Source organism: Rhinichthys klamathensis, unplaced genomic scaffold (genome assembly GCF_029890125.1).
Source record: "Rhinichthys klamathensis goyatoka isolate OS25496 unplaced genomic scaffold, OSU_Roscu_1.1 h1tg000191l_1, whole genome shotgun sequence".
Lineage (NCBI taxonomy): Eukaryota > Metazoa > Chordata > Actinopteri > Cypriniformes > Leuciscidae > Rhinichthys > Rhinichthys klamathensis.
Window position 1 is genome coordinate 3,011,483 of NW_026606717.1, and position 26,758 is coordinate 3,038,240.

Genomic DNA, 26,758 nt, shown 5'->3' on the forward strand with positions numbered 1-26,758 from the left:
TTAGTTAGGCTAGTATTATTTTTTGCAATCGAGAATTGTGAAATTTCGCTTAAGTCCCGTTTCATACGTTTACTTGATTTATTTATTTAGGCAAGTAAATGTTTTGGCAGGGCAAATAAATATCTAATTACTGTTTGACTAACCATTTACAGTGTACTGATTTGAACTGTACAGCAAAAAGACAGGTATCATAAGATCATTGAAAACATTTTGTATTGACTTAGTACCAATCTAAGTACCGGTAGGCTACTTCTGACTTACTATATAGTACGGTAATAAGATTAAAAGATGCACCACTTAGGCAATGGTCTCTTGCTACAGATTCTCACCGAGGGCTTTAACCCCCCTGAGGATGAAATCCTAGAACCGCCCCCGGTCAGAGGTAAACATTAGACAGTTGTGATCCTTCAGGCTCAGCTAAGAGCTGAGAGAAAAGGGTGTAAGGCACAGTTTAGGGGTTCCCTTCATTTGCACTTGGATGCTGAGGCACTTATGTAGCAAAAGTTACTATGTCTCACTATCTCACTAGAATAAAATATCCCCCCCCCCACCCACCCCCTCACCGCATCCATTCAGGTCTTGTGGCCTTTAGGGAATTGATCATAATTTATAAATACCCACACTTCCACATTCACACAGTTGCAAACACACATAAACACACACAATGGTAATTGCACTTGGGTGGTCAGTATTCTCCTCTTCTACCTTGATTAGTTCACATTTCCTGTGAGGAGCTACTCCACTGTCACAGATTTGGCCAGGTTCCTTGGGCAGTCCACCTGATGGGAACCAAACAAATAATAATATGTGATAAAAATACACAAAAATGATTCATCCATTTTCCTTCAATAGTTAAGTGTAAATAGTACTGCGAAGTGACAAATTAATTTGAAAAAATTGTTAGAATACTATAATAAAATATTGAAAATTATAATAATTATAAAATAAATACAATATTCTACTTCAAAATTATTATTCATATTATATATATATTTTTATAGCTAATCGTTATATTTAAAAGGTATGTTAGCTCTGTATAAACCCTTTTCACATTTCCGGGGTTCTCAGAAGCAGAAGTCGTCATAGTTGGGTAAACGTCTATAGCGGTGAAAGGGAGATGACAGCAAATATAATTTTGTATTTGCTCTAATAACAAAATAAGCGTTTCCACGACTTTCCGAAAGAGGGGAAAATGTCGTGAGATTGATTACAGCAGTCAGAAGAGAGAAAGATGTCAAATTCGCCGTCACTCCCTCAGCCGTTGTATTAGAGACACCCTCGCAGCAGCATTAATTCATTTTTGTAATTTACTGCCACAGTATTATAACACGCAGTATAGCGTTATGAATGTGTATTAAATTTTGTAAAAATACAAATATTTTGAAAAAGTGCATGCGTGTTTCACGTCATCCAGTGGTCTTTTGACAGCTCCAGCTGTTTGTGAAAACTACAGATTTTACTTGCGCATTTTTGTAGCCCCTTTTCTCTGTTTTCTCTAGTCATGTAGCACCAATTTATAAAAAAAAAAAACAACTTTCTACTGCATAGACATCCATGTTTTATTAAAAGTCCATCTTGCCAGCAGTGAATTACCCCTTTAATAGTTTTGTTAAGAGTCTAACATGTCACATCACATGGAAATATAGCATACGCTTTTATCAAAAGCGACTTACAACAGAGGAAATCAGTAAGCAAGATACTCTTTCCAAAATCGAGACAGTTAGTGGGATGCCGCCTTTTTTTGATAAAACATTTACTAAATGAATAATGTAAACGTACATCATATCCTCTGAGAACTGCCAGATGGAAAGACATGAGCTGCAGTGGAATGACACTGAGGATGCCCTGCAGACAGTCCACCGTCTGAGGAAGTTCAATAGTCTTATATGCCATTTTACTGATCTCTGGGTCGTCCTGGCAGCATATGATGATGGGGCGGCCCTAAAAGATATTCACAAGATATTAGTCATCACTAAGTGTCGGATGATTGGTGATATTTCAGAATCTGTAGATGTACACTACCGTTCAAAATTTTGGGGTCAGTAAGATTTTATTTTAATTAATATTTTTATTCAGCAAGGATTTGATCAAAAGTATGCAAATAAAAGCTGTTATTTTGAACTTTCTGTTTATCAAATAATGTTGAAAAAAAAAAGTATAAGGTTTTCTACAAAAATATTAACTGTTCATAACATTGATAATAATATGCACCAAATCAGAACATTAGAATGATTTCTGAAGGATCATGTGACACTGAAGACTGGAGTAATGAATATGAAAATTCAGCTTTGCCATCACAGGAATAAATTACATTTGAAAATATATTCAAATAGAAAAAGGTTATTTTATTTGTAATACAATTTCACAATATTACTGTTATTATTGTATTTTTGATCAAATAAATGCAGACTTGGTGAGCATAAGAGACATCTTAAAAAAAAAGAAAAATCCTATCGACCCCAAACTTTTAAACAGTAGCATATATTACTGGTGAACTGTTTAATCACATTATCTCTCTCTATATATATCATTATCTCTATGATTTCACATGATCTAGAGTCTGATGATTGTTACCTGTCTAGCCGTGACTTGCTGCAAGGCATTGTGGCACTTTTGGTAGCAGGCATCTTTCATAATGATCATGATGACTGGCATATGCTTGTCGATCAACGCCAAAGGGCCGTGCTTCAACTCTCCAGCCATAATGCCCTCTGAGTGCATGTACGTGATCTCTTTAATTTTCTACAGTGAACAAAGACCAAAAAAAGTGTGCTTTACTTCACCACTCTTTTGATTATATGATTGGTTATAATCCTTTTCTCTGTCTATATATTGCATGGTCCTCACCAGCGCCCCCTCTAGGCAGGTGGCATAGTTATAGCCTCGACCCATGACCAAAAGAGACTTCTGATGGTTGAGCTCATCTGCAAGGCTTTTGATGATGTCATCAAGAGCCAGAACTTCCTTGATCAACTCTAAATGGAAGACAATGTCAAAGTTAACATTACCTCAAAGCACTAATGAACTACTGCAATATACCGACCATTACGACAATTATGTAATACACACACACACAGACACACACACGTCTGGTTTACTATAATTGTGGGGACTCTCCATTAACGTAATGGTTTTTATACTGTACAAACGGCATATTCTATCTCCTTACACTAACTCTACCATCACAGAAGTCTCCACCAGGATAGAAAAACATGAACACACACACACACCTGGCAATTTTTTGAGGCCATTGATGATCTCCAGTCTTCTCTGCTGCATTGAGAGCCTGTCTTCACTCATCATCAGACCAAACATGATCAGAGACACAAACTGACTGGTGTAAGCCTGCAGATGAATAAAACACAAACTCGATTCATCAGCAATGGACAGGGGAGAGAAAAACAACAATATAATATTGAACCAGCGTTCAAAAATGTGGGGTAAGTACAATTGTTTTGAAAGAAATTAATACTTTTATTCAGAAAGACTGCATTAAATTGACGCTTTTAAGACTTTAAAATTGGTACAAAGGATTTCTATTTCAAATAAATGCTGTTCTTTTGAACTTTCTATTCTTAAAAAACCCAAAAAACTAATTATAATATAAATGATAATAATAATAAATGTTTCTTGAGCAGCAAATCAGCATATTAGAATGATTTCTGAAGGATCATGTGACACTGAACACTGGAGTAATGATGCTGACAATTTAAAATTTATTTTAAACTCTTAAAATTCATTTTAAAATATATTAAAATAGGAAACACATTTTAAATTGTAATAATAGCTCACAATATTACAGTTTTACTGTATTATTGATCAAATAAATGCAGCCTTGGTGAGTATGAGAATCTGACCAACCCTAAAGTTTGGACTATAATATAATATAATATTTGTATGTTCCATACTACATATTATCGTTTATTTATTATTAGTCTAAGATGTTAATTCAGTACCTTAGTGCTGGCGACTCCGACCTCAGGCCCAGCATTGATGTGAACTCCACAGTCGGTCTCTCTGCAGATGGAGCTGCCCACGGTGTTGGTGACGCCCACAGTCAGTGCCCCGCGCTTCTTACAGTAGCGTAGCGCCATCAGAGTGTCCGCTGTTTCACCTAACCAAAATCATATCATATCATCAATATCTTTATCAGCAGCATTGCCATGCATGTGTTAGTGTCATCAACATGAAACCTACAGCATTAACAGTATTATACAACATTAGTATAATATAATATATAACAGTAACATTGATAGTATTTTACTTTGCTCAATATACTCAATGAGTTTTAGTAATGTGCCACAGCTAGAAAAATATTTTACTGCTCCAAGAGTGCTCTTTTAGAAGAGAATCGAGTTCTCAGAAATGTTTGCACTCATTTTCAAATATCTGACTTTTGATCACAGACTTTGACATCCTGACAAATCAGAGCAAAGTTTGAGACATCATGAGACCTCTTATGAAAGTCATGGTCTCTTTTTTCTTGAGAGAAAAGGAGGTAGGAGTCTTTCCATTTAATCTCATTAGCATCTGGTAGAAACAACTGAGATATCTTTGTTTTTTTCTGTGCTGTGGGCATCTGGGTTTCTGGAGATTATATCACCTCATGCACTTACTGTTGTGTAATTCAGTGCCATATCAGTTCAAAGGTAATTATTATCAACCCTTTCTGGAATATAAATCATGAGATTGACGGTAAAGAGCTGCACTTTACCCGACTGGCTGATGAAAAAACAGACATCGTCTCTGAAAACTGGCGTGATGCGGTCTAGGAAATCGCTGGCCAACTCGACCATAACAGGAAGCTCAGTCAACTCCTCAAGGATCTGACGTGTCTGCAGAGAGAATCAGATATAATGCTGTGATGTGATCATGTGCTCAAGTAAGGGAAATGGACAGCCAGCTGGTCATTGACATAAAGCTCTTAAAGAAGTCCTTCAATTTGAAATTAGACAGCAGTCAAATAGAAAGTTTAACGATCAATGTACAGTACAATTTTTTTTTTTTTTTGGAATGGATACATTTGAAAATAACGTTTTATGCATTGTAGCATGGACTATAAAAGCGTATGTTTAACGCATGTTTAATCAGGTGATGCATATGGACTAGGCTACTTGCACAACCATTTTGCGTTCTACTTATTACAACTCGGGAGTTTCCGGTAACAGCGTTCAGCGCCCCTATATTACTCAAGAGAATGCAGATTATTACAACGTTTTATGGCTGTCGATTGATTAAAACAATGAATCATGTTCACATGAATTATCTTGGAAATGTTCATATAAATAGATTTTCTTTGCAGCAGCATTTTGAACCGAAACTCATTTTTTAAAAGAATTCAAAAACATTGAGTGTTCATCGGAGAGGTCCAAGAACCTAGGACTTTTTTCGCACTTGAACAACAAAAACACAAATAAATAAAAAATTGACTGGATTCGAGGAGTTTTGTGGTTGAAATTTTAAAAAAGTAACAAATCCTTCCCTCTGAAGTCAATTTGACCCCCTTTAGAAATGAATGGAATGCAAGGAATGCTTTAGTACACATAGAACAACTTAAAAATGATCAAAATTAAAACTAAAAATGCTAAACCTTTACCAAAAAAATGATAATGTCTACATGTGTATCTGAATGCTTACTGAAGAAAAACAGAATTTAGGACCCAGCAGAACAGCTCATTTGCTCCAGAGTTAAAATGCCATCTAGTGGCAAGAGTGATGAAATATCATGTTATATTATTTTTCCCCCCCAAAAGGTCGGCAAAGACACCAAATGTAAGATATTTTGAGCTGAATTAAAAGGGTCCTTCTATTTATTTTCAAAGTGTTGTTAAAAAATAAATATATATTAAACATAAATGTTTTCCTGTGGCAAAACATGAGGGCAACTGTGTTTTAGACCAAACATGGCATAGCGATTTGTAAGAGTTAGTGGGGGGATATTTTGATAATTAAATGATCGTGCAAGAAGAATAGCATAATAACTTTATTACTGTGTCTGGTCTCTCGGTATCATCACAGTGAGTTTTTATTACTGTGCAGTAAGACGATTTGTACAGTTTACAATATTTCAGTGTGGATGATCAACTTGTGGAAAAAGATAGTGTGGACAGAGCATTTTGAAATGAAAGCAAAGAGCCTTGTAATGAAAATGGATAACTATATTAGCAAGTATACAAAAAACAATCTCATTCTTTCATCATTTTCCTATATGAATGCAATAAAATATCTATCTGTTATGCTCCAGACAAAAAAAAAAAAAAACTCACTGCTACTCCCGCATGGTAACTGGTTCCACAGCCAATAATGATCAAGCGTCTGCATCTCTTGATCTCCTTTAGATGGTCGGACAGTCCACCAAGAAGAACTGTGCACAAAAATAATAGACATGCTAACTGATCCAAAACACAAAGCAAATCAGGCTCAAATTCTCTGGTTATAAGACTCTTTGCAACCAAACACACCTGGCTGCATTATTTGTTAAATAACTATTAGTTAAATTTGTAGGCTGATTTCCAGGAAATGTGTAACCATTAGGCAACATTGACTAAGGCCCTGTCCCAAATGGCGCACTTCATGCGGACTTTCGGTCTCGTGGACTTAAATTGCGCGTGCTCGCCGAGTCTACGAGTCCGTAGGCCGTCCTATTTAGCATTTTAACGCTCTGAAGTGTGCTCAGCAGTGCCCCCTTTGTACCCTTGAAGCGGTCTTCCGCGAAGCCCGCACAGATGCAGGCTCCACGCACTTTAACTACCCAGGAATCCTTGCAAAAGGCCAATCAGACAACGGATGGGAGGAGATTTCGCTCACGGACAATTGTTAACATGGCTGAGAAGAAAATATTGAAGTCTAATTATCATTATGGTTTTTATGACAAATTTATACAAACATTATGATCATCGACCAGTGGTTGATGTCTCAAACATAGGCTAATAATAGCGAGCTGAATAATACGATCGCATTATGATTCATTAAATAAATAGAACAGAATGCCAGGGCTTTACTGAGTCATATGTAAACACAACAACAATAGGCAGCATATTTCCCCGAACCTGTAACTCCTGTCCATAACAACAATCAGACCGTCTTCCTGTTTCCGGCGTGACGATCGAGTCTGTCCCAAAAATACCTCTCAATGCGCCCTCGCGGACTCGCGCTAAGGGCCCTATAGGGCTGCACTACATGACGTCACCGAAGTGTGGACTCTGAGGAAGTCCACAAGTCCGGAGTGTGCCATTTGGGACAGGGCCTAAATCAATGTCGTTTGATGTAGTTTCCATTTGATGGAATAGTTTCCATTTGTTAATGGTGCAGAAATGACACATTTCACCTTTGAGATTAGCTGTAATTCTACGATATCAAATCAGGCAGCACTTTCAGGGATGTGCTACAAGAAGTAGCCTAATTTCATTTGACATGGATATTCTGGCAAAGTGGAAGGTCATGTTGTACCTATGTTGCTGTCAAAGCAGATTCTGCCTCTCATGGTGTTAAAGACAGATTCAGGCTGCTCAAAGATCTCCTTCTGCATGAAAGCCTCGAAGTTACCTAAAGGTATGAAACGGTGTTAGCTCAAAACCAAAGTGCGGCGTGGCATTCAAGTCACTGTTATCAAACCAAAGGCCTTGCCGACAAAGATCTAAAGAACTGATACTGATATGCCCATTTAGTTCCTCCAAAACTGTTCCTTTTTGTTTTTCTGCAAAACTAACAGCAAATGCATTTGCTATGTTATTTGGTACATAATGACCAAATTAATTTTTAGATGAACAAAAAAACAATCTGCCAAAAATGTTCTGAAATGTAGAGCATGGCGCCAGCAACAGCAAAGTCGTGGGTTCGATTAGAAGGTAATGCAAGGACTGATAGAAATGTATGAAACATAAGTCACTTTGGATAAAAGCGAATGCCAAATGCAAAAATGTAAATGCAGATATCTGTTGCATCATGCCTAGTTAAGATGTGTTAGATTTACGGAGTTATGGTCATATTTTCACCTGTTTGTTATTGTATTTGATGCGTTATATCTTTATTCAATTATAATTCACTAATCATTTTTTGAATTATTCAGTGGTAGGGCGTTTTAACCATTGTTTCGATAGTGTTAGTGTGATATGGGACCTTTCATGATCTGCTGGAGCTCCACCTGTAGGGTCTGAATGAGACGGACATGGTCTTCCCCAACTTTACGCTTAACACGGTGCACAGACAACTTCCCCTCCACCACCACGGCGACGTCATCGTCTTCCAGATAAACCACCTTGTTGGTGTGCTCAATGATGGCACTGACAGAGAAAAATAAAAGTAAATCACCCTTTACTTTACTTTTACTACCACAATCACATTTGTAATGAGGTTTTTTGGTCAGCAGGGTGCATTGCTGAACTGCCATCATAAGTTGTCACCATATCACTTAGCAACCGGTATGACCTGTTTAAACAGGACGTCTGCAGTCTTTAGGCTTCGTAATGTCAATATTATGTTAATGCTCTAGATTCAACGGTGTAATATGTGGGTGTATGTTACCTAGCATCAGAGGCAAAGTAAAACTCCACCGCCAATCTGTCATGGACTGAGTGCAAGGCATTGGTGCTGCCCACTTGGTTCAGTAAGTTTTTCTCCTGTTCATCTATCCTGGAATCACCTTAAGGAAAAAGGAAATAACAAATCACACTTATTAACATCTAAAAGTACATTCGGTAAAATATAAACAGAGAATTAATTAAAGTCAGCTGATTTAATATATAATCAATTGACCTTTTCTGTTAGCACACAGTTAAAATATTAATTAAAAATATCTTAAAATGAAATAGAAAAATAGATGTTTTTTTTTAATGTTTAAAACCAACTTAAATATTCACTATACAACAGTTTGTTTTATACTTCCGCTATATAATCAAATCACATGCTCTCATAAAAAGATCATATCGGAGCATTACGGTTATCGCAAATACAGTAGATGATAACGACTGTCATCATAAAAGACCATATTTCGAAACCAGGCTTGGGCAGGAAGCCACATGCATTTCCAATAACTTGGCTCAAAATGTGCTAGAGGACAAAATGACGGCAATGCTGCCTTTTGTCTTTTTCTAAAGCACATACTTTGTTTTTGTGGCAAAACTTTGTGGCCAAAAGTATGCGAGACCCCCTTCAGTTTAGTTTAGCTAGTCTCCTCAATTCCAGTTAAAGGGATAGTTCAAACAAAAATGAAAAATCTGTCATTAATTACTCGCCCTCATTATATTTCAAACTCGTAAGACTTTCGTTTATCTTCGGAAAACAAATTAAGCTCTCTTTGAGTGCTTTCAGTCCCTCTGTTGACATCTACACAACTACCATTTTGACGCTTAAAAAAGTTAATAACGAGATTGTAAAACTAATCCATGTGAATTGAGCGGTTTAGTCCAAATTTTCTGAAGAGACATGATCACTTTATATGACGAACAGATTGAATTTAGGCTTTTATTCACATTTAAACATTGATCATAACATAACAAACAGAAGCTCAACCGAACCTGCTTGACGCGCAAGAACAAACCTCATGCAGAAGCTCAAACGTGCTGCGTAACACGGAAATGAACCTCATTGGCTCTTGCAGAAGCTCAAACATGCAGCGTAACACACAAGACTGAACTTCATTGGCTCTTGCTGAAGCTCAAATGTGCAGCGTAACACGAGAATGAACCTCATTGTTTCTCACACGTCAAGCGAACATGCTTGAGCTTCCATTTACCACAGCTGATGTATGAGTTGATGAATATGTGAATAAAAGCCTCAAATAAATCTGTTCATCATATAAAGCGATCGAGTCTCTTCAGAAAATTTGGCCTAAACTGCTCAATTCATATGGATTAGTTTTACGATCTCTTTATGAACTTTTTGAAGCGTCAAAGTTGCGTAGCTGTCTATGGAGGGACAAAAATCACTCAGATTTCATCAAAAAGATCTTCATTTGTGTTCCAAAGATGAACAAAAGTCTTAAGGGTTTGGAACGACATGAGGGTAAGTAAATAATGACAGAATTTTAATTTTGGGGTGAACTATCCCTTCAAGACAAATCTCAATGTAGAATTCCATTATAGAGAACTGTGTTTCCAACTTTGTGGCAACAGTTTAGGTAAGGCCTTTTCTGTTCTAGCATGACAATGAACACATTTGGGATTGATTGGACTGATGCTCAGTGTCTGAATGGGAGCAAATCCCAGAAAGCTACAATACCATTCAAAAGTACGGGGTCGGCAAGAATTTTGTGTTTTTGAAAGAAGTCTCTTATTCTCACCAAGGCTGCATTTATTTGAACAAAAATATTATAGAATATTACTAGAATATTGTGAAATTGTGATGGGTGAAGTGGCTGCAATACAGCGCATGGCTAAGGAGTAAACAACAAAAACAGTATTTAATAATAATCCAACAAGAACCCGCAGAAGATCTCTGGAATGATAGGATAACAACCACATAAAGACGTAAACGAGACCGAACCAAGAACTGAAGCAGGGGCGTAGAATTTAGTAGGGACGCTAGGGACGTGTCCCTACCAATATCCAGTGACACTGATTTGTCCCTAGCAATAATTTTGATCAAAAATAACCACTGTTGCCCGGTTGGGTCTTGTGTTTTTTATGTATTTCTTATTTTATTTAACCAGCCTGCTTAACACACATCGCTAAACTGATTGGCTTTATGTTTTCTTTCTAACTTGTGAGAGGCTGTAGCTACATTTGGTTGTGCGAAGCGGCAAAGCTCCTCCGAAGGAAACCTAGATGCGGTAAGCTAGGGAGTAATCTACAGTTCTGTGCACAAAAATACGGGGCAAATCGCATCAAATAATGATTCGGGGACAGCACAGTTTTTACAGTATAATGTATGACAATCGCGGGATAACCCAGCAAGCAATAGCCGTCATTTCTCCATCTAGATTAACTATAGACTCGAATTAGTCCGGCTATGAGTAACCCACTTCTAGCCAAAATAAACTTGAATTTAGAATATCGTTTTTGCCAAAATAACTTGTGAGATTTATTATATTCCATCATGTAAGCAAAGTCAACAGTGATTACAAGGTGTTTGATTTCATTTATTTTCTTTCTATTCTTGGGCTATGGTTAGACGTCTATTAAATTTTCACTGATAGCCCAAATTTTGCCTCGTTTTAGCCTAGACGTCAGGGCTGTGTTTGGACGGCTATTAGACGTCTTTTAAACGCAAAATTGCTTGCTGGGAAGTGGCAAGCATAATTGTAAGTGTGTGTGTGCGGACAAAGAGCATTGTAAGTGTGTGCGTGCGCACAAAGAGCACTGAAACTTAGTAAAACATAATTTAGTATGATTTATAAGGAAAATCCCCACAAGGACAAGATTTTTGTATATTGCCATTTTTTGTAGGGACAAAGACAAAATGTCCCCACAAAGATGGCAATTTCCGAAATCCTTTTCCTTGGGAAACAGCTTATAAATCATACTAAGTGAGGTTTTCTGAAAATGCAGAAAGTTATCTGTGATATGGTTAGTGTAGGGGGATAGAATACACAGTTATAAAAAAATCATTATGACTATGGAAAGTCCACATTAAACATGAAAACCCAAAATTGCTTAGTCTGTAGAAGGCTTGGTCTTGTTGAAATGAGAGGTCTGTTTGATCAAGTTGAAACCCTTGTCATCCCAGTCTAATCAGCTGAGGCTGAAATAAGTTTCATTGCTCTTAGGACACTGAAAACATGGCTCAGAACAATGGCACAAGTTGCTGTGTGTCATGTCCAACATTTTTTTTATCATATTCAGTGAAATCGACACTATAATCTGACAGAACAACATAAATAAAGTGGTTTTAGAAAAAAACCAGAGCTTCTAACTCCACCTAGAGCGTGTTATTTGTTTTGCAAAAATCCACAGCTCCCGGTTCATCATGTCCAATCAGCGCAGTGAGATCTGACTGTCAATCACAGATCGGGCACACGCCACCCCTCGCGCACGTTACAATCACATGCACACGCCTGAAGTTTGCGGAAGTTCGCGCAGTAACGAAGAGTGATGGCGGAAAATCAAGTAAGCTCATTTAGAGTATAAATGACGTTAGCAATTGCAATCTATCGGTAGATTAGCCAGGACAGCATACCTCCAAATAATCCATGGTGTTGATTGATGCTGATGAGACGGGCGCGTTCACTGAAAATCTGGTGCACACGCACTGACGAGCATGAACTCGGTGGGACTGTGGGAGGGTACATTCGTTGATAGTAGGGGAGGGGCATGAGAGTTGTAAACATTCAAAATTTTCCTAAATCCACTCAATCTGCCAGACTTGCCGACTGCAGCTTTAATTTCTGTTAACGGGATAGTTTCCTTAAAAAAATGAAAATTCTGTCATCATTAAGTTGTTTCAAACCAGTTTCTTTCTTCTACTGAACACAAAGGAAGTTATTTTGAAGAATGTTGGTAACCAGACAGGCCCCATTGACTTCCATAGTATTTGTTTTCTTACTATGGAAGTAAATGGGGTCCGTCAACTGTCTGGTTACCAACATTCTTCAAAATAACTTCCTTTGTGTTCAGTAGAAGGAAATTCACAAGGGTTTGAAACAACTTGTGGGAGAGTAAATGACAGAATTTTCATTTTTGGGTGAACTATCCCTTAACTATTCCTTTAATGACAGATGCATACATGTGTTTGGCGTCTTCAAAAAGCAAGGAACAAGACCGTATTGCACTAAGTCTCTGTTAAACTCCCTTCTTGTCTTTAATAGTTACCATAACATTACAGAATTCATTAACGTATTGTTAAGGTCAATATAGACTAAAAACCTTAATATTATCCTATTAATCCTATTCATTTCCTGATTCCTCAACCTTTGGGAATGTCCCCACCAATATCAAAACCAAACCTACGCCCGCTTAAATATACAGACGGAAAACAGAACAGGTGTGTAAATTAGTAACTACGGAAACTAATAAGCACAGGAAACCAGAACAGAGAAAATTTAAACAAAACAGACATAGAACCAAGGGGGTAATCCATCAGCCGGAAGTTGAAGCTGCCTCCGGGGGCCGCCATTGTAGCTGGCTATCACCTGCTGTTAGCATCCCATTGACTCCCATTCATTTTGGCGTCACTTTGACAGCGAATAACTTTACATCTGAGGCGTCCAAAGACTCAATTTGTCCATTATTTATTTCTTAAGAAACGGGACAATGGATAAAAGGCTCCGTTACTTTGTATCTTACGTTATGGTCCCGTATAAGCCGTTTTTGTAAAAATAGGCTAACGATTGCGTCATAAACACGGGACGCTCTGTCGCACAGTGGAGAAATTACCGTATAGACAGAAGTAGAAGCTCGTAGGCAATCATTTACTGTTTATGAGGCAATCGGGTGGACATGGAGGCATAAAGTCAAGGAAGAAGCCCATAGATAGAGAGTTCATAAAAGCAACGGGACAAAATATTTCAACAACAGATTTGTTTCAGATTTCAATTCAGATTTGTCTCGGTACAGCTACTAGAAGGTCAGAACGGTCGCTCACGTGACCTCTACGTCGTCAAGCTCAGTTTGAGCCTGCGCAGTGCGCTTGGCTATCAGGAAGTGAGTGCTTTTATGGGCTTCAACTTTCTCCGTTGAAATCTATGGGGTCGCTGTGTCCATTTCTTTTACTGTCTATGCATAGAACTACACACATTACAGAAATATCATTGCAATTTAAAATATCTGTTTTCTATTTTATAGTATTTAAAATGTTATTTATTCCTGTGATGTCAAAGCTGAATTTTCAGCATCATTACTCATTGCCACTGAAGACTTAAAACTTTACTGGTAAATGTTATTTTTTAGTTTTATTTTTCTTTATTCATTTTCATAATAATTTCATAATGCATTTTGTGAAGTCAGACTATGTTTGTACATGTGTGCTGAGCAGAGAGTTGGTAGAGTTATATTTTGCTTATGTACACTTAGCAAAGATGTTCCAATGATGATTATACTTCAAATGTGTAAGTTGGTTTGCTCTTTGCATGTTAAAGGAATGTTTCAACTGATGCAAATGTACCATTTGTATACCACTAATGTATACACTGAAGAAATAGTTTCTTAATGTGGATAGCGGATTGGACCATGTGCATTAGGTATACATTTCATCTTTAAACATAAGCGATATGTTTTTCTACCTTACAAGGAAGTTGTAAGTCTCTCTGTGATGTATAAGCTCAATCTTACTGTACCACCTCAGAGAAACATAAAGGCATGATCGGGTGAGAGGAAGGAGAAACATAGAGATGATGGGATGAGAAGATAGAGAAATGGGGAACAGAGAATTCTGGAATGAAGACCTCCTCTCATGTAGCCTTATTCTTATATGCCTGTGTTTCTCTCTGTCTGACACATGATACATAATAAATAGAAATCTTTTGCCAAAAGTAACTGGTGTAGCTTCCGTGATTCAACAATAATAGGGGGAAGCAGGATTTTCAAATCTACAGTCACACGATCCCTCAGAAATCATTCTAATACGCTGATTTGTCGCTCAAGAAACATTTCTTCTTATTATTGTTATTATTATCAATGTTGAAAACTGTTGTGCTGCCAAATGTTTTTGTGGAAACCTACAGTATTTGATGAATAAAAAGTTGAAACAAACAGCATTTATTTGATATAGAAATATTTTGTAACAGTATGAATGTTTTTACTGTCAATTTTAAATCGATTTTATCCACTTTAGCTGAATGTAAGTATTACTTCCTTTAAAAAAACAAAAACAACTTACAGTCCCCAAACATTTGAATAGTAGTGCATGTTCCAACATACAGTACAAAACCGTCTTAGAAGAGTGCGAATATATTAGGGAGGACCAACTCACTATTGATGCAAATCATTTTGGAATGAAACGTTAAACAAGCACATAAAAGAAGTATGGGTGTGGTGTCTTGGTGTTCACAAATGTATTTTAATGAATAGAACTGGTTTGAGCAGACGAGAACAAAGGATTATGTGGGCTGGACTTACCACAGTTGTACTGGACGGGGATCTCCTTGGTAGAAAGCTCATACTGACTGCGCACGCCAATAAGCAGCGGGCTGCCCCTCCTGTTTGAAATAAGATGAGACAGAGGGATAAATTTGCTATCGACTGCTTATGGAAAGCATACTTTGTGTGTGTAAGAAAGGGCAAAGACATTTAATCTCCTTTTCCCCTCACATTAAAAAAAGATTCTTTCGTTTCTATGGCACAACAGCACACCTGCAGGACTTTGCCCTAGTTTCAATGTACAGTCAATGGACGGTGTTAGCGTAGCCCTGCTGTAAACAAGATCCTTGTGTTCACTCTCTCCCTATTTCATCATATCCTTGTTTAGGTCCACCTCCCTCACCACTGTTTGAGGAAATATTTCAGACCTGTCCTTTACATGCACCACCTATCTTGCTTGGCGCAGCCCACAGTCTCTTATGCTGACGTGCCAAAAGGGTCCACGCTGGAGCAGTTTCTCAGTGCTTGCTTTGTTTGAACTGGTTGGGCAGATGCATTTCAGTGTGTATAGCAAGCCAAATGTTCACTATCCCATGAAGTTTATTTTGGATTCTAACTTCACACCGGATGGAAGTTTCCGGAATGAACCATGAACAACAAAATGCTGAAACTCAGCAGCGCACTTTTGAGATTACTTAGCTTTGGTGACACGTGTAATCAAATGATAATCAAATGAAGGTGAGACAGGAAGTATGAGAATTTGGAAGTGATGTGCTAATGTTAATCCGTTGGAATGGATTCTTTGGGATGGACAGAGCAATAAACTTGGCATTTAGAATTTAAGACTAATTACATATTTGTAGTTTTATTATTTATACACTGTAAAGTATTTATTAAAATTAGCTATTATTTTCAGTATTCAATTTAATTTGAGTTAAAAAATCATTTTGTCAGTTTTTTTTTACTCTTTCCCTGCCAGCGTTTTTGATCATTTTCACAAAAATGTCATGACCCCCAGAATATTTTGTAGTATGAATATCTGAACATGCAATATATCAAAAGAAAGAACAGAGCCTCTGATTTAAACAAACAAAAAAGTTTTATTCCAGCTTAATGCGTTCTATTTTATCAACACTTGAATGTCGGTAAGTTTCATAAAAAAGCAAGATATTTTGAGCAAAAAGTTGAGAAAAATCACGGGTTTTTTTTCCAAAGACTACATCCAGATCGGATTCAGAACGATGATCAAAACATAGATGGAGTAGATCACGTCCATCAACATCCCCAAAGCTTCACAGTCCTATAGCTCGCTCTGGGTCGACATTTCATTCAGTAACATTAGGTAGTTTTGATTTTTATGCTGTTTAATTTTGATGATCGCATTATTTTACATATGCTTCTGCTTACATCGTTTGTTTCTGCTTCATCTTTGCATGTGTTTTGATCACACATCAAAAGCGCACCCTACCATATAACGATGAAAACACAAAAAGCTGGAAAATTCCATCAATGGTGGGGAAAGAGTTAATATTTCCATTTAGCTTTAATTGAATTTTCATTTCAGTTTTAGTAATTTTAGTACTTACGATTATTTTACTTCAGTTAGTTACCAAAGTAACATTTCTATCATTTTCATTTAGGTTTCATCTAATATTTATATTTCATTTTATTTCAGCTTTATTTAAATGAATGAAAATTATTTTTTTTTGTTACCAATAATAATAATACACTGAATGTGAGTGGTGTTTGCGAAAGTTACCACTACAAATTAAAATTTGCTGTCAGCCTGCATTATTTCATCTTATTTTTTGTAACTTGCTTGTTTAACAGTAGAATTCCTTGTGAAAAACTACATTACCCATGATGCTGTACAGAAAATTACACTAATCAGAGTAAAAAAGGAACACACTCAAAATTTGCTCTTTAGCTCCGCCCACTCCCATGAAACACTGCCAATGACATTATCGAGTAGGTCTCTCTACGCTCTAAAAATACTGAAATGTTTGTATGCATATGCATATTTGCAATAAACTTAAAATATATTGGTTTTATACATTTCAACATTTGTAAATGAATAGCTTTATATTTCGCCATCGTTTTTAATTCGATTATGCGGTTCACATTTGCTTCATGGGATTGTAGTTCTTTCCCTCAATATAGACGTTTAAAGACGTATAAAATCTATATAGATATAGACGTTCAAATCAAAGTTTGTAGTGTTTTGATTCACCCTTTAGCTGCTTAACTTGTTGGATGGGTTAAAAAACTTTAACAAAGTCTATTTAAAATACCTATGGGAAAAACTAATGAAAAAAAAAAAAAAACTTCCAGAACTTTACAAATGCTTTTTTAGGGCTATCAAAGTTAAAAATGTGTTGTTGTTTTTTAGTTCACACAATAAAAGTCAATGGGGTCCTTGGCATCAAAGAGTTTGAAGAAACACCACTCACAAATATTCCAAGCAACATCCCCCTAAAAGGTTCCTTGAATAACCTTTCCAAAAAGTCTCTTACTTGTAGATGGTGCAAAACCAACAACATAATTTTAGTGTCTATGCAGAAACCCACACTGATGGGTCTTGCAACATGGCCTGTCTTAAAATGTTCCCTTCACAGCAGGACAGAATTGACCAAAACCAACAACACATTCGTCACAATCAGTGATGGCCAGATGGGAATAATTAACTTTGGTCTTGGCCTTAGTCGACTCCCAATTATATATACAGGGTCAGAGTACCAACCAAGCATGGTGAAATAACCCTTAATAAACACCTTTGTTATATCCCTGATTCCTGGACAGGCACAGCTTTGTAAGGACCCTAGTTCCTTGTCTTTAAATGCGCAAGTGAACATCGTAAATCTTTTCTGGCGACAGCGAATTGTAACCTTCTGGCTCCTGTTCACTGGCACGAAGGAAAATAATGGGAAGGAGTTCATCTCAGATGATGGAAAGAGCAAGAAAGGAATGAGGAAACCTGAGTGTGTTACAGTTCAGAGAAACCATAGCTTTTGCTGACCTGGTGGCAACAGCCTCTCCTGGGAAATGAATGCTTTTGAAAACCAGAGCAAATGCCCCTTCCTGAGGGAAGATAGAGAAAAAAAACAGTGAATGAGACAAATGTTCATTGGCGAGGCAGAGGAATAGCTATGATACAGATCTAAATGGAAACATCGTCATTCTGTTGAACAGGCAAATGTAGGGTCTCGCGTTTCTTCGCCAGCCCACCTCTGTAGCCCAGCTGAGGATCAGGCCTGAAGCGGAGGCCCGGTGAGGTGGAGGGGCATCGGGGAGCTGGGAGGAACAGAGCCCCTCAGTGAGGGTTGAACTAAGGGGAATAGGGGCCCTCTCTGTGTGCCGAGGGAGCTTATTTTTGCCCCTACTTCCTCAATGAGCCCCTTCTGACTCAAGGGAAAGCACACACACTCCAGTACACACATATATAACACAGATACACAACTCACTTTGTAGACATTTTACAACTATGTGCTTCAACACATACAGCCTTTACTAAATTGCTCTATACAGTTTGTTCCCACAAGACACATCCATCCATCCATCCATCCATCCATCCATCCATCCATCCATCCATCCATCCTCTACACACACAGAATATCTACTCAACCATTCAACAGTTTGAAGTCAGTTTTTTTTATGTTTTTGAAAGGAGTCTCTCAACTTCTTTCAAAAACAAAAATTCTCACTACATTTATTTCATCAAAAATAAAGTAAAAATAGTAATATTGTGAAATATTTTACAAAATACTTTTTCATACCATAGGATTTTTTACTTTTTACATTGTGACATTTTTCCTGACATCCGTAATATATATTTTATAATATATATAAAATATATTTTTAAAATTAAAATCAGAATAAAGGCAGTAAAAATATAGGCAGTGTATATATATTAAACAATAATTTAAATCTCATAATTTTTTAATTACAATAATGATAATTATATTTATACTACGTGGCAGTTTAATGCTTGAATCTGATTGGTTGATGAACGTTTTAAGGTGGGCATTTTTTTTCAGGGAAACACACTGCTAAAGTAGTTACAGGCAGGTCTTAACCGCATTACAGTTCCATATCAACTCGCCAAATTATTTCAGTAATATTTTTCGCACCAGACTCAGGTAATTCACATACGCTAAATCTCTCTTGCTCTCTCTAATAACTGCACTAGTCTGCCATAAATGGCTCAAAAGCCTCGGTTACTAGTTCTCAAATGACGTTTTGGAATTAGCAACAGAGGATTGGGATTAGAAATTAGTCCTACACACAAGAGCGTTTTAATGACAAAAACCTGACAAATCTGAACAATGTTTTGAGGTGTGGTAACCGTAGTATAAGCTGAATAATTGACCCTGGCCTGTTGAATTATTGAAAAATAATGCACACCCAAGGCATTACCACCTCGGGTGTGCATACATTTTCTAATAATTCAACAGCCTGTCCTCAATTATTCCTTATTTAAACAACACCTCAATGTTAGCATTATTTTATCTCTCAGCCTTCCATCGCTAAGATGGCTGCCAAAGCTGTTTAGATAGAGAGCAATCAAAATTTAGTGTAAGCAATTTACAGAAGATGCCATAAAACAGGCAGGGTACTATAGAGATGGTATAAACGGGGAATGTCATGCTGATAGGAAAAGTGGGTTGTTTTATAAACCAATGATAAAGACTAGATTCCTGTCAAAAATATCATACAACGTCACGGAACAATGTTTGGATAGAGCTGAACTTCCCAGCAGAGAAATTATGGTTATGAAAGTCGTCCAAAGGTACTGACAATGACTCATAAAACAAGGTCCAGGTGTCCACATTTGAAAATCTAGGTAATATCAGTCACCTAGAGACGAGGAAGAGTTGTTCGATTATGTGCTGATAAATGTTACCATTGGTTATATAACTGACAGTGAAGAAGACCAAACTTTGACTGAGTGATCAATTTGTTGAAGATGAAGATGCTTACAAAAAAAACCCACACAAATAAAAAAAAACAGTTAGCCAGTTCTTATTCATGCCTTACTTGATTTATCAGTGCGAATTTGACTACACATATTATGGTGGTTAAAAATCATGTAACTACCACTCAAACAGAGCAGAACTTCTGAACTTCTTTTCCTTGTTTTTAAGAGGGCTGAAAATGAGCAAGAACTGGCTTTTCACTTTCACAATCCGAGCAAGGGGTTCCCAGAGGCATGAGTTAGACCACCCCCTCACCCCTAACACACACAAACACGTACACACTCATGATGCTTACCAGCTGCTGGATGACGCGCTCCACTAGGGTGGAGAAGGACACATAATCATTCTCGCGGTTGTCATAGAGATACTTGATCAACTTAGGGATGACCTCTGTGTCTGTGTCCGACTCAAACTCATAGCCTTTGGAAACCTATCAATGGGTTGGGATGGAAAAGCCATGGTTACAGACACAAGCAGCGGCAAAACAAAACATGTTTTTCTTTTGTGGAATAGGGGCAGAAAGAAGGAATCAAAGATAAACGAAAGTGAAAGACAGAGAGAGAGAGAGAGAGAAAGAAATACTAAACTTATATTGGTTTTGAACGCTTCCTCGTTGCTTTTGAACGCTTCCTCATTGCTTTTGAATGTTGTTTTGTGGTATGCCGTGCAACTAACTACTAGACAATAAATGACGTGATGTGATGTGTACCACTAAAATGATAAAGACACCATTTGTAATATGTCATGAGCAATTACATATTTTCTACACTATGTCCTAATAAGTATCTTGACTTAAGGTACACGCCTAAAAATGATTATTAAGTTATGATAAGAAGTCCAGGCTTGCGACATTTTCTCTTTATATCTCGACCAATCAATCGCACTTCAGGTGCAGTCACATTTATCGCAGTTATGCAAATTTTCATTTGCGAAATCCAGTCACTCCGATAGGAAGCTGCGCGATTGGGGGGAATTTCGCTTGAGGTCGAACAATTTTCCCACACAGATTTTGCAACAGGTTCAAGTTGGTCACACGGATTCACTGCGTTGACCAAAGGAAATCTGCTTGGTTTGAGAGTGACTTCTGTGTGAGCGGAACACTATTGACAATCAAAATCTTTATGAAATCAAAACATTTTCCTGGTCTTAATTTAAAACGTTTCTTCTATGCATGTTATTTCAACAGGAAAAAGAATTGTTCAGAATTATTCATTAAAATGTATTTGCTTCCTTTTTCTCTGAAACGACTTTCCTTTGATGTCAATAGGCTGTGTGGGTTACTATCTTTTGGCATTGCTTCAGCAAACTGGTTCTATTCTGGATCTTGTCTGGTATGTAGAGCCTCCTTTTTACATTCAAAATGATCCCCGCCCTGCATTTTTTTTTTTCTGAATGGATGGCCAGTAAAGACTAAAGAGGTATTTAAAAATACTGCTCACCAGGTACTTTTTCAGCTCCTTGTAATTTGTGATGATGCCGTTGTGGATGACAACAAACTCTGGAGAGAAACGTAAAGAGAAGGATGAATAAATACACTGCACAATTATTTTAATTACTTTTGTTAAAATCCATGAAGAAACTAATTATACAGGTGTCCAATCCTGTTCCTAGAGTGCAACCTTCCAACATGAAAACCTTGATTAGCTGGTTCATGTGTGTTTAATTGTAAAATAGTGTCATTTGAGCAAAACTCTTGCTGGAAGGCCCTCCACTTAAATCAACATAAATGGCCAAATTAGAAAGGCATCTGAGATAAAGCATGTTATGTATTTTTGTAAACGTACTAATGTAGGGCCACGTTTCGCTTAATGACATCCTCACCTACAAAACATGCCTTCTGTCAGATCCAACATACAATAGCTGATACACAACAATGGCAGTCATTTATCAAGTCAAGTCATTCATGAATGTAAGCGTACATGCCTTCTATTTCAATGTGAAATATACTTGAAGAATGGCTGTTTGACAAACTGTTGATGATCTACGTGTGGTGTAGTAATTTTATATACTGTAGTAGGTAGGTACTATTGTTCATTACAATTTGTCCTCATTGAAGGCACAATACTAGTCAAAAGTTCAGATACACCCTAATTTTTCTACTTTAATGCTACACAACAGTGTAATCGTTTACCAGTTTATAGTTTATTTAAATTGATGAATTGGACCAAAGAGTAAAGAAAAGGCATCCAACGTGTTTAGCGTACATGTGAACTCATTCAATAATATTGGAAAAGCATCCCATGATGCACCTAATGAAGTTGGTTGAGAAAATGGCCAGCGTGTAAAAGGTATAAAATAAAATAGTTTTGATCTGAGAGAGAGATAGATTTGACGACTTTGACAAATATTAATAAATATGTACAGGTGCCGGATTCATGAAAATATTCTTAAGGAAGTAGTTAAGAAAATTAAGAAAAAGATCAATTATTCTAAGAATGTTATTAAGACTAAGAATGTTTTTCTTAAGAAGAAAATGCAAGGCTTCCTTGTTACTTGATTGAAAGGCAGATATTTCTGTTAACTCATTGAATGGAAAACACCTCAAACAAAGCCAATCTTTTTCCACTGCCTGTAGATTACCGTAGTTATCACAATAAGCGTGCAGACTATTTTCGTCGCGACCGGCATGCCGGGAGTTAATCACTCAGAATTGTGTTTTTAATGCGCCATGTCAAGATAAAAAAGCTTTTTTTAAAGATTACTTGCGCTCTCTAGAGTGAATGCTTCCTTAATCTGTGCGTGCTGCCTCGATCTGTGTCACTTCAGAGTACCTTTCCACATTCCTGGTAGTAATTTGTATTATATGTAACTAGTGTTATATAGTAGTGCTTAGTATTGAAATTCAATAAATTAATTGAACATCTTACCTTTGGGGATTTAAGACAGGTTGAACTTGACGGTTATCTTAACTTTTAGAAGTTATTATTAAATTATCCCATTATTTACTCACCCTCAAGCCATCCTATGTGTATATGACTTGACATATTAATAATATAACATAAAAATATTTTGGAATACACTACTTCTATGTCACAAATTGAATGTAAGTAACTTTCTGACAATGATCATCTGCACTGCTTTGTACAGATGCTCTTGTGCCTATCGAACCTAAGATGCCCATTGGATCATTCTCAAATCAAATTGAATAATATGCTCATCAGGTAAAATATAAAAGAAAAAAATATATAAAACTTTTGAACCTCACTAAACATACCTGTATGAATTACAGGAGAAAGCAGATCCAGAATCAGTAGCAAAGCAAACTGTGTGGCGAGAGGACCCTCCTGCTGTCTGTTTCTACCCCCTTATTAGGCGTTTATTTTCTGAGGTGAACTTTCACATCTGAAGCATTATTGACAGTATTACAGCTTTCACTAGCCTTTCATTAACAAACAAAACCTAATGGCTTTAAAGCCTGTTTCGGCTGCCAAGTCCTGTCTTTCCTGGATAAAGAGCACATAAACTGACGGCAACCACAGCTGATTTACTAATGACCAGATATAAACCAGATGACCATCACGAGGTCAGTTAATTTGCGTTGTCTCTCATCTCGCTCGACGTCTTACCATTGTTTTTGTCGGATCGATGAGGGTGGCTGTTGAGCGCACTGGGCTCCCCATGCGTGGCCCAGCGAGTGTGTGCAATGCCAAAGTGTGTGTCCAGTTCTGCCTCAAGATCGATGGAGTTGTTCTCTGATGATACAAAAGATAATTTTATATTGAAAATGAATCATTATAGAAGCACTTTAAAGATAAAAGATAAGGTTGACAATAAAGTGGTTCAACATACTGTAGATTTCTTCATCAAGAGCTTTCACTTTCCCTGTCTTCTTATAGAGGCTGATATTAGCGGTGTGATCTTTTCCTGGGCCATCTACTGCAACACCTGACCAGACAAATATATACAAGAAACCAGATAAATGATAGGCTACACAACATCATTTATGGTCACAATCTCTCTTTGTCTCTATTTTAAAGTCTTGATAAAAACAAAATGAGCGCATAAGATGAGAAAGAAGGGCCTGAGAATGCAAAAAAAAAAAAAAAAAAAAAAAATTAACTGCACAATAATCCCCTTCACACAAATATCAACTGACTGCTTCAGCTGAAAGAACTGACACTCCAGGCCCTCTGCGCTGCCAATATACAAGAAACAAGGCTACTGTTCAGTTCTTGTGCCATATCTGTTACCTGCGTAACACACACTGACATTGCCTTCACAGAGGTGGGAGTGGCAGTCTTACCTGCAGAGTCATAACCCCTGTACTCCAGTCTTAGAAGTCCCTTTATGAGGGTCTGAATGATATCCCCCCTCGTCCGTGGCACTCTGTAATTCAGGTAGGCGAAAATTCCTGCCAGATACAAGATAGCAAGGATTAGAGAGGGAGCAAAAAAACTAGTGGCGAATGAAAAAAGTTCATATCAATTCACATTAAGATGATGATAAATATGACATTAACAGAGTGAAGGATTCAGAGAAACCAATTTACTAAAATATGCTTGTTGGCAAATAGATAGATAACTTAATTTTACATTGTTACAAAGTGCACCAGTCTACTTTAAGAAACAGTCATGAAAAAAGGTAAGTGTACTCTATTTTATTGCCTAACTTGCCTTTATTTAATTAATTTTATATTAACTGCAAGTAGTTTTTTTTTTTTTTTTTTTTATATAGGCATATAACTTACTTGTTATTTTTAATAATAGTAGACAAAGTGATAAAGTTCATTCAACACATTTGGGATCAGCCACGTCGAGTTTATGTGTCATAAAACGCAGTTTGAGCTGCTACGACGTTGACAGGATTCTTCTGCGTCATATGAATAGCTGCTATATCACTCACAAACCGAAATACCAGGCAACCACATATTTGGCTATAGTAGGTGCGTTTGATGTCCAGAAATGCTACCTAGGTAGGTCGTTCAGTAGGTTTTGAGCATTGAGTCACGACCGCAGTCGCACTGCAAACCGGATCTGTCACTTCAACTGTCACAACTCCAGTGAATGATGACTAGAGAGTCACCAGACCAACCAACTATTTACATTTATATGATGACGCTGGCATTCGACTCGTCACGTTCACACACTGGGTCTAATAGTTTAATAGAGACAATAGCAACCTGAAAACTAACAGTATGATACGATATTCGAATCATACGCATCATTCCTTTTCCTGTACAGTAACAAGCTGAACTTACCGCACATCGTTGAAGTGTATTCTTTGAAGCTGAAGGTGGTTTGGAGGGTCTGGTGGTGAAGCAAAGCAGAGCAAGTCGCAATATGATCCAAAGACTTCGAGGAGGAATTACTAACAGCCGCCTGGACTTACAACTTATAACCTGCTCCACCTCTCTGGTTCCCAAGGCAACGTCAGCCCCGCCCACCACTGGCCGACTGAAAGGACTGAGTGCTTGATACTAAGGATTCCTGTTTTTGATCATGTTTTTGTTTGTAACGCTAGTTTTCCTAATATTTATTTCAGACTATTGACTGTGAATACGCTCAACACAGTGAGCTATGTGTTGTGCGCCACGTATAAATTTGCTTATCCAAATTATGCCTTTAAAATGGAGGAACGAAGCAAAGATTTAAAGGGGTCATGAACTGCATTTTTTATAATGTTCTCTGAGGTCCACTTATAATGCTATCAAGATTTTTACATTAAAAAAATCCTAGTTTTGAAGAAATAATCTATTTTCTTTACTGTTTTTGACCCTCTCTTTCGAGCACTGCGTTTTAATGGGCGTGTCGCATTTAAGACGTACGTGGACGTAAACGCCAACTGCTATGATTGGGTAAACGTTTTGCTTATTGATGGCTGATGGCTGCTCTGTCAAGTCTTCGTCGTCAGTTAGGAACCTGGGTGTGCTCTTTGATACCAATCTTTCATTTGAAAGTCACGTGTCTAGTATCTGTAAAACTGCATTTTTTCCATCTTAAAAACATATCTAAATTACGCCATATGCTCTCATTAACAAATGCAAAACAATTAGTTCAGGCATTCATGACATCAAGACTAGATTATTGTAATGCTCTATTGGGTGGTTGCCCGGCACGCTTAATAAACAGACTACAGCTAGTTCAAAACGCAGCAGCTCGAGTTCTTACCAGAACCAGGAAGTATGACCATATAGCCCGGTTCTGTCAACACTGCATTGGCTGCCTATTAAACATCGTATAAATTTTAAAATATTGTTGATTACTTACAAAGCACTAAATGGTTTAGCTCCGCAGTACTTGAGTGAGCTTTTAAAGCATTATAGTCCTTCACGTCTATTGCGATCTCAAAACTCCGGCCAGTTGATAATACCTAGAATATCAAAATCGACTGCTGGCGGGAGATCCTTTTCCTACTTAGCACCAAAACTTTGGAACAGTCTTCCTACCATTGTCCTGGAAGCAGACACACTCTGTCAGTTCAAAGCTAGACTAAAAACACATCTCTTTGACCTACATTATAGACTTCGACAATTCAATGTTAGGCTGCATAGATTAGGTCAGCCGGAACTGGGAACACTTCCCTTAAATCCAGATGTACTTGTTACATCATAAGAAGAATGGCATCTACGCTAACTTTAGTGTCTTTGTTTATCCCGAGGTTTTTCCCGCAGCCTGCCGGATCCAGGCCTTATCCAGATCTGACGAAGGAGATTCGCCTGGACCCGATGACAACGCAGTGCTGAAGTGTCAACTATCCTCTCCCTATGGAGGATCCCTTTCCCACTCTACAGATAAAGCGTTGTTGAAAATCCGGTTCGCGTACCCCGAAGTGATAAAATAAAACAAAATTCTTTATCTAATGTATGCAAGACAAGTAGTTTGTTTAGGCATGGTT

At 37.4% G+C, this 26,758-nt stretch overlaps 1 protein-coding gene across 1 annotated transcript; it reads right to left on the reverse strand.

Moving 5' to 3' along the window:
* Positions 1–54: 54 nt before the first annotated feature.
* gfpt2 (glutamine-fructose-6-phosphate transaminase 2) lies at positions 55–25,265 on the reverse strand. The gene is made up of 19 exons (XM_056262110.1): positions 25,122–25,265; positions 24,168–24,275; positions 23,714–23,809; positions 23,491–23,616; positions 21,364–21,422; positions 20,220–20,354; positions 17,968–18,029; positions 14,991–15,070; positions 8,524–8,641; positions 8,119–8,282; positions 7,450–7,545; positions 6,267–6,364; positions 4,715–4,835; positions 3,957–4,114; positions 3,231–3,345; positions 2,848–2,975; positions 2,575–2,742; positions 1,780–1,941; positions 55–779 (listed from the first exon to the last, which is right to left on the reverse strand). The coding sequence occupies exons 1-19, from the start codon at positions 25,126–25,128 to the stop codon at positions 735–737; spliced, it is 2,046 nt and encodes a 681-aa protein (XP_056118085.1). The 5' UTR covers positions 25,129–25,265; the 3' UTR covers positions 55–734.
* Between the last annotated feature and the right edge of the window lie 1,493 nt (positions 25,266–26,758).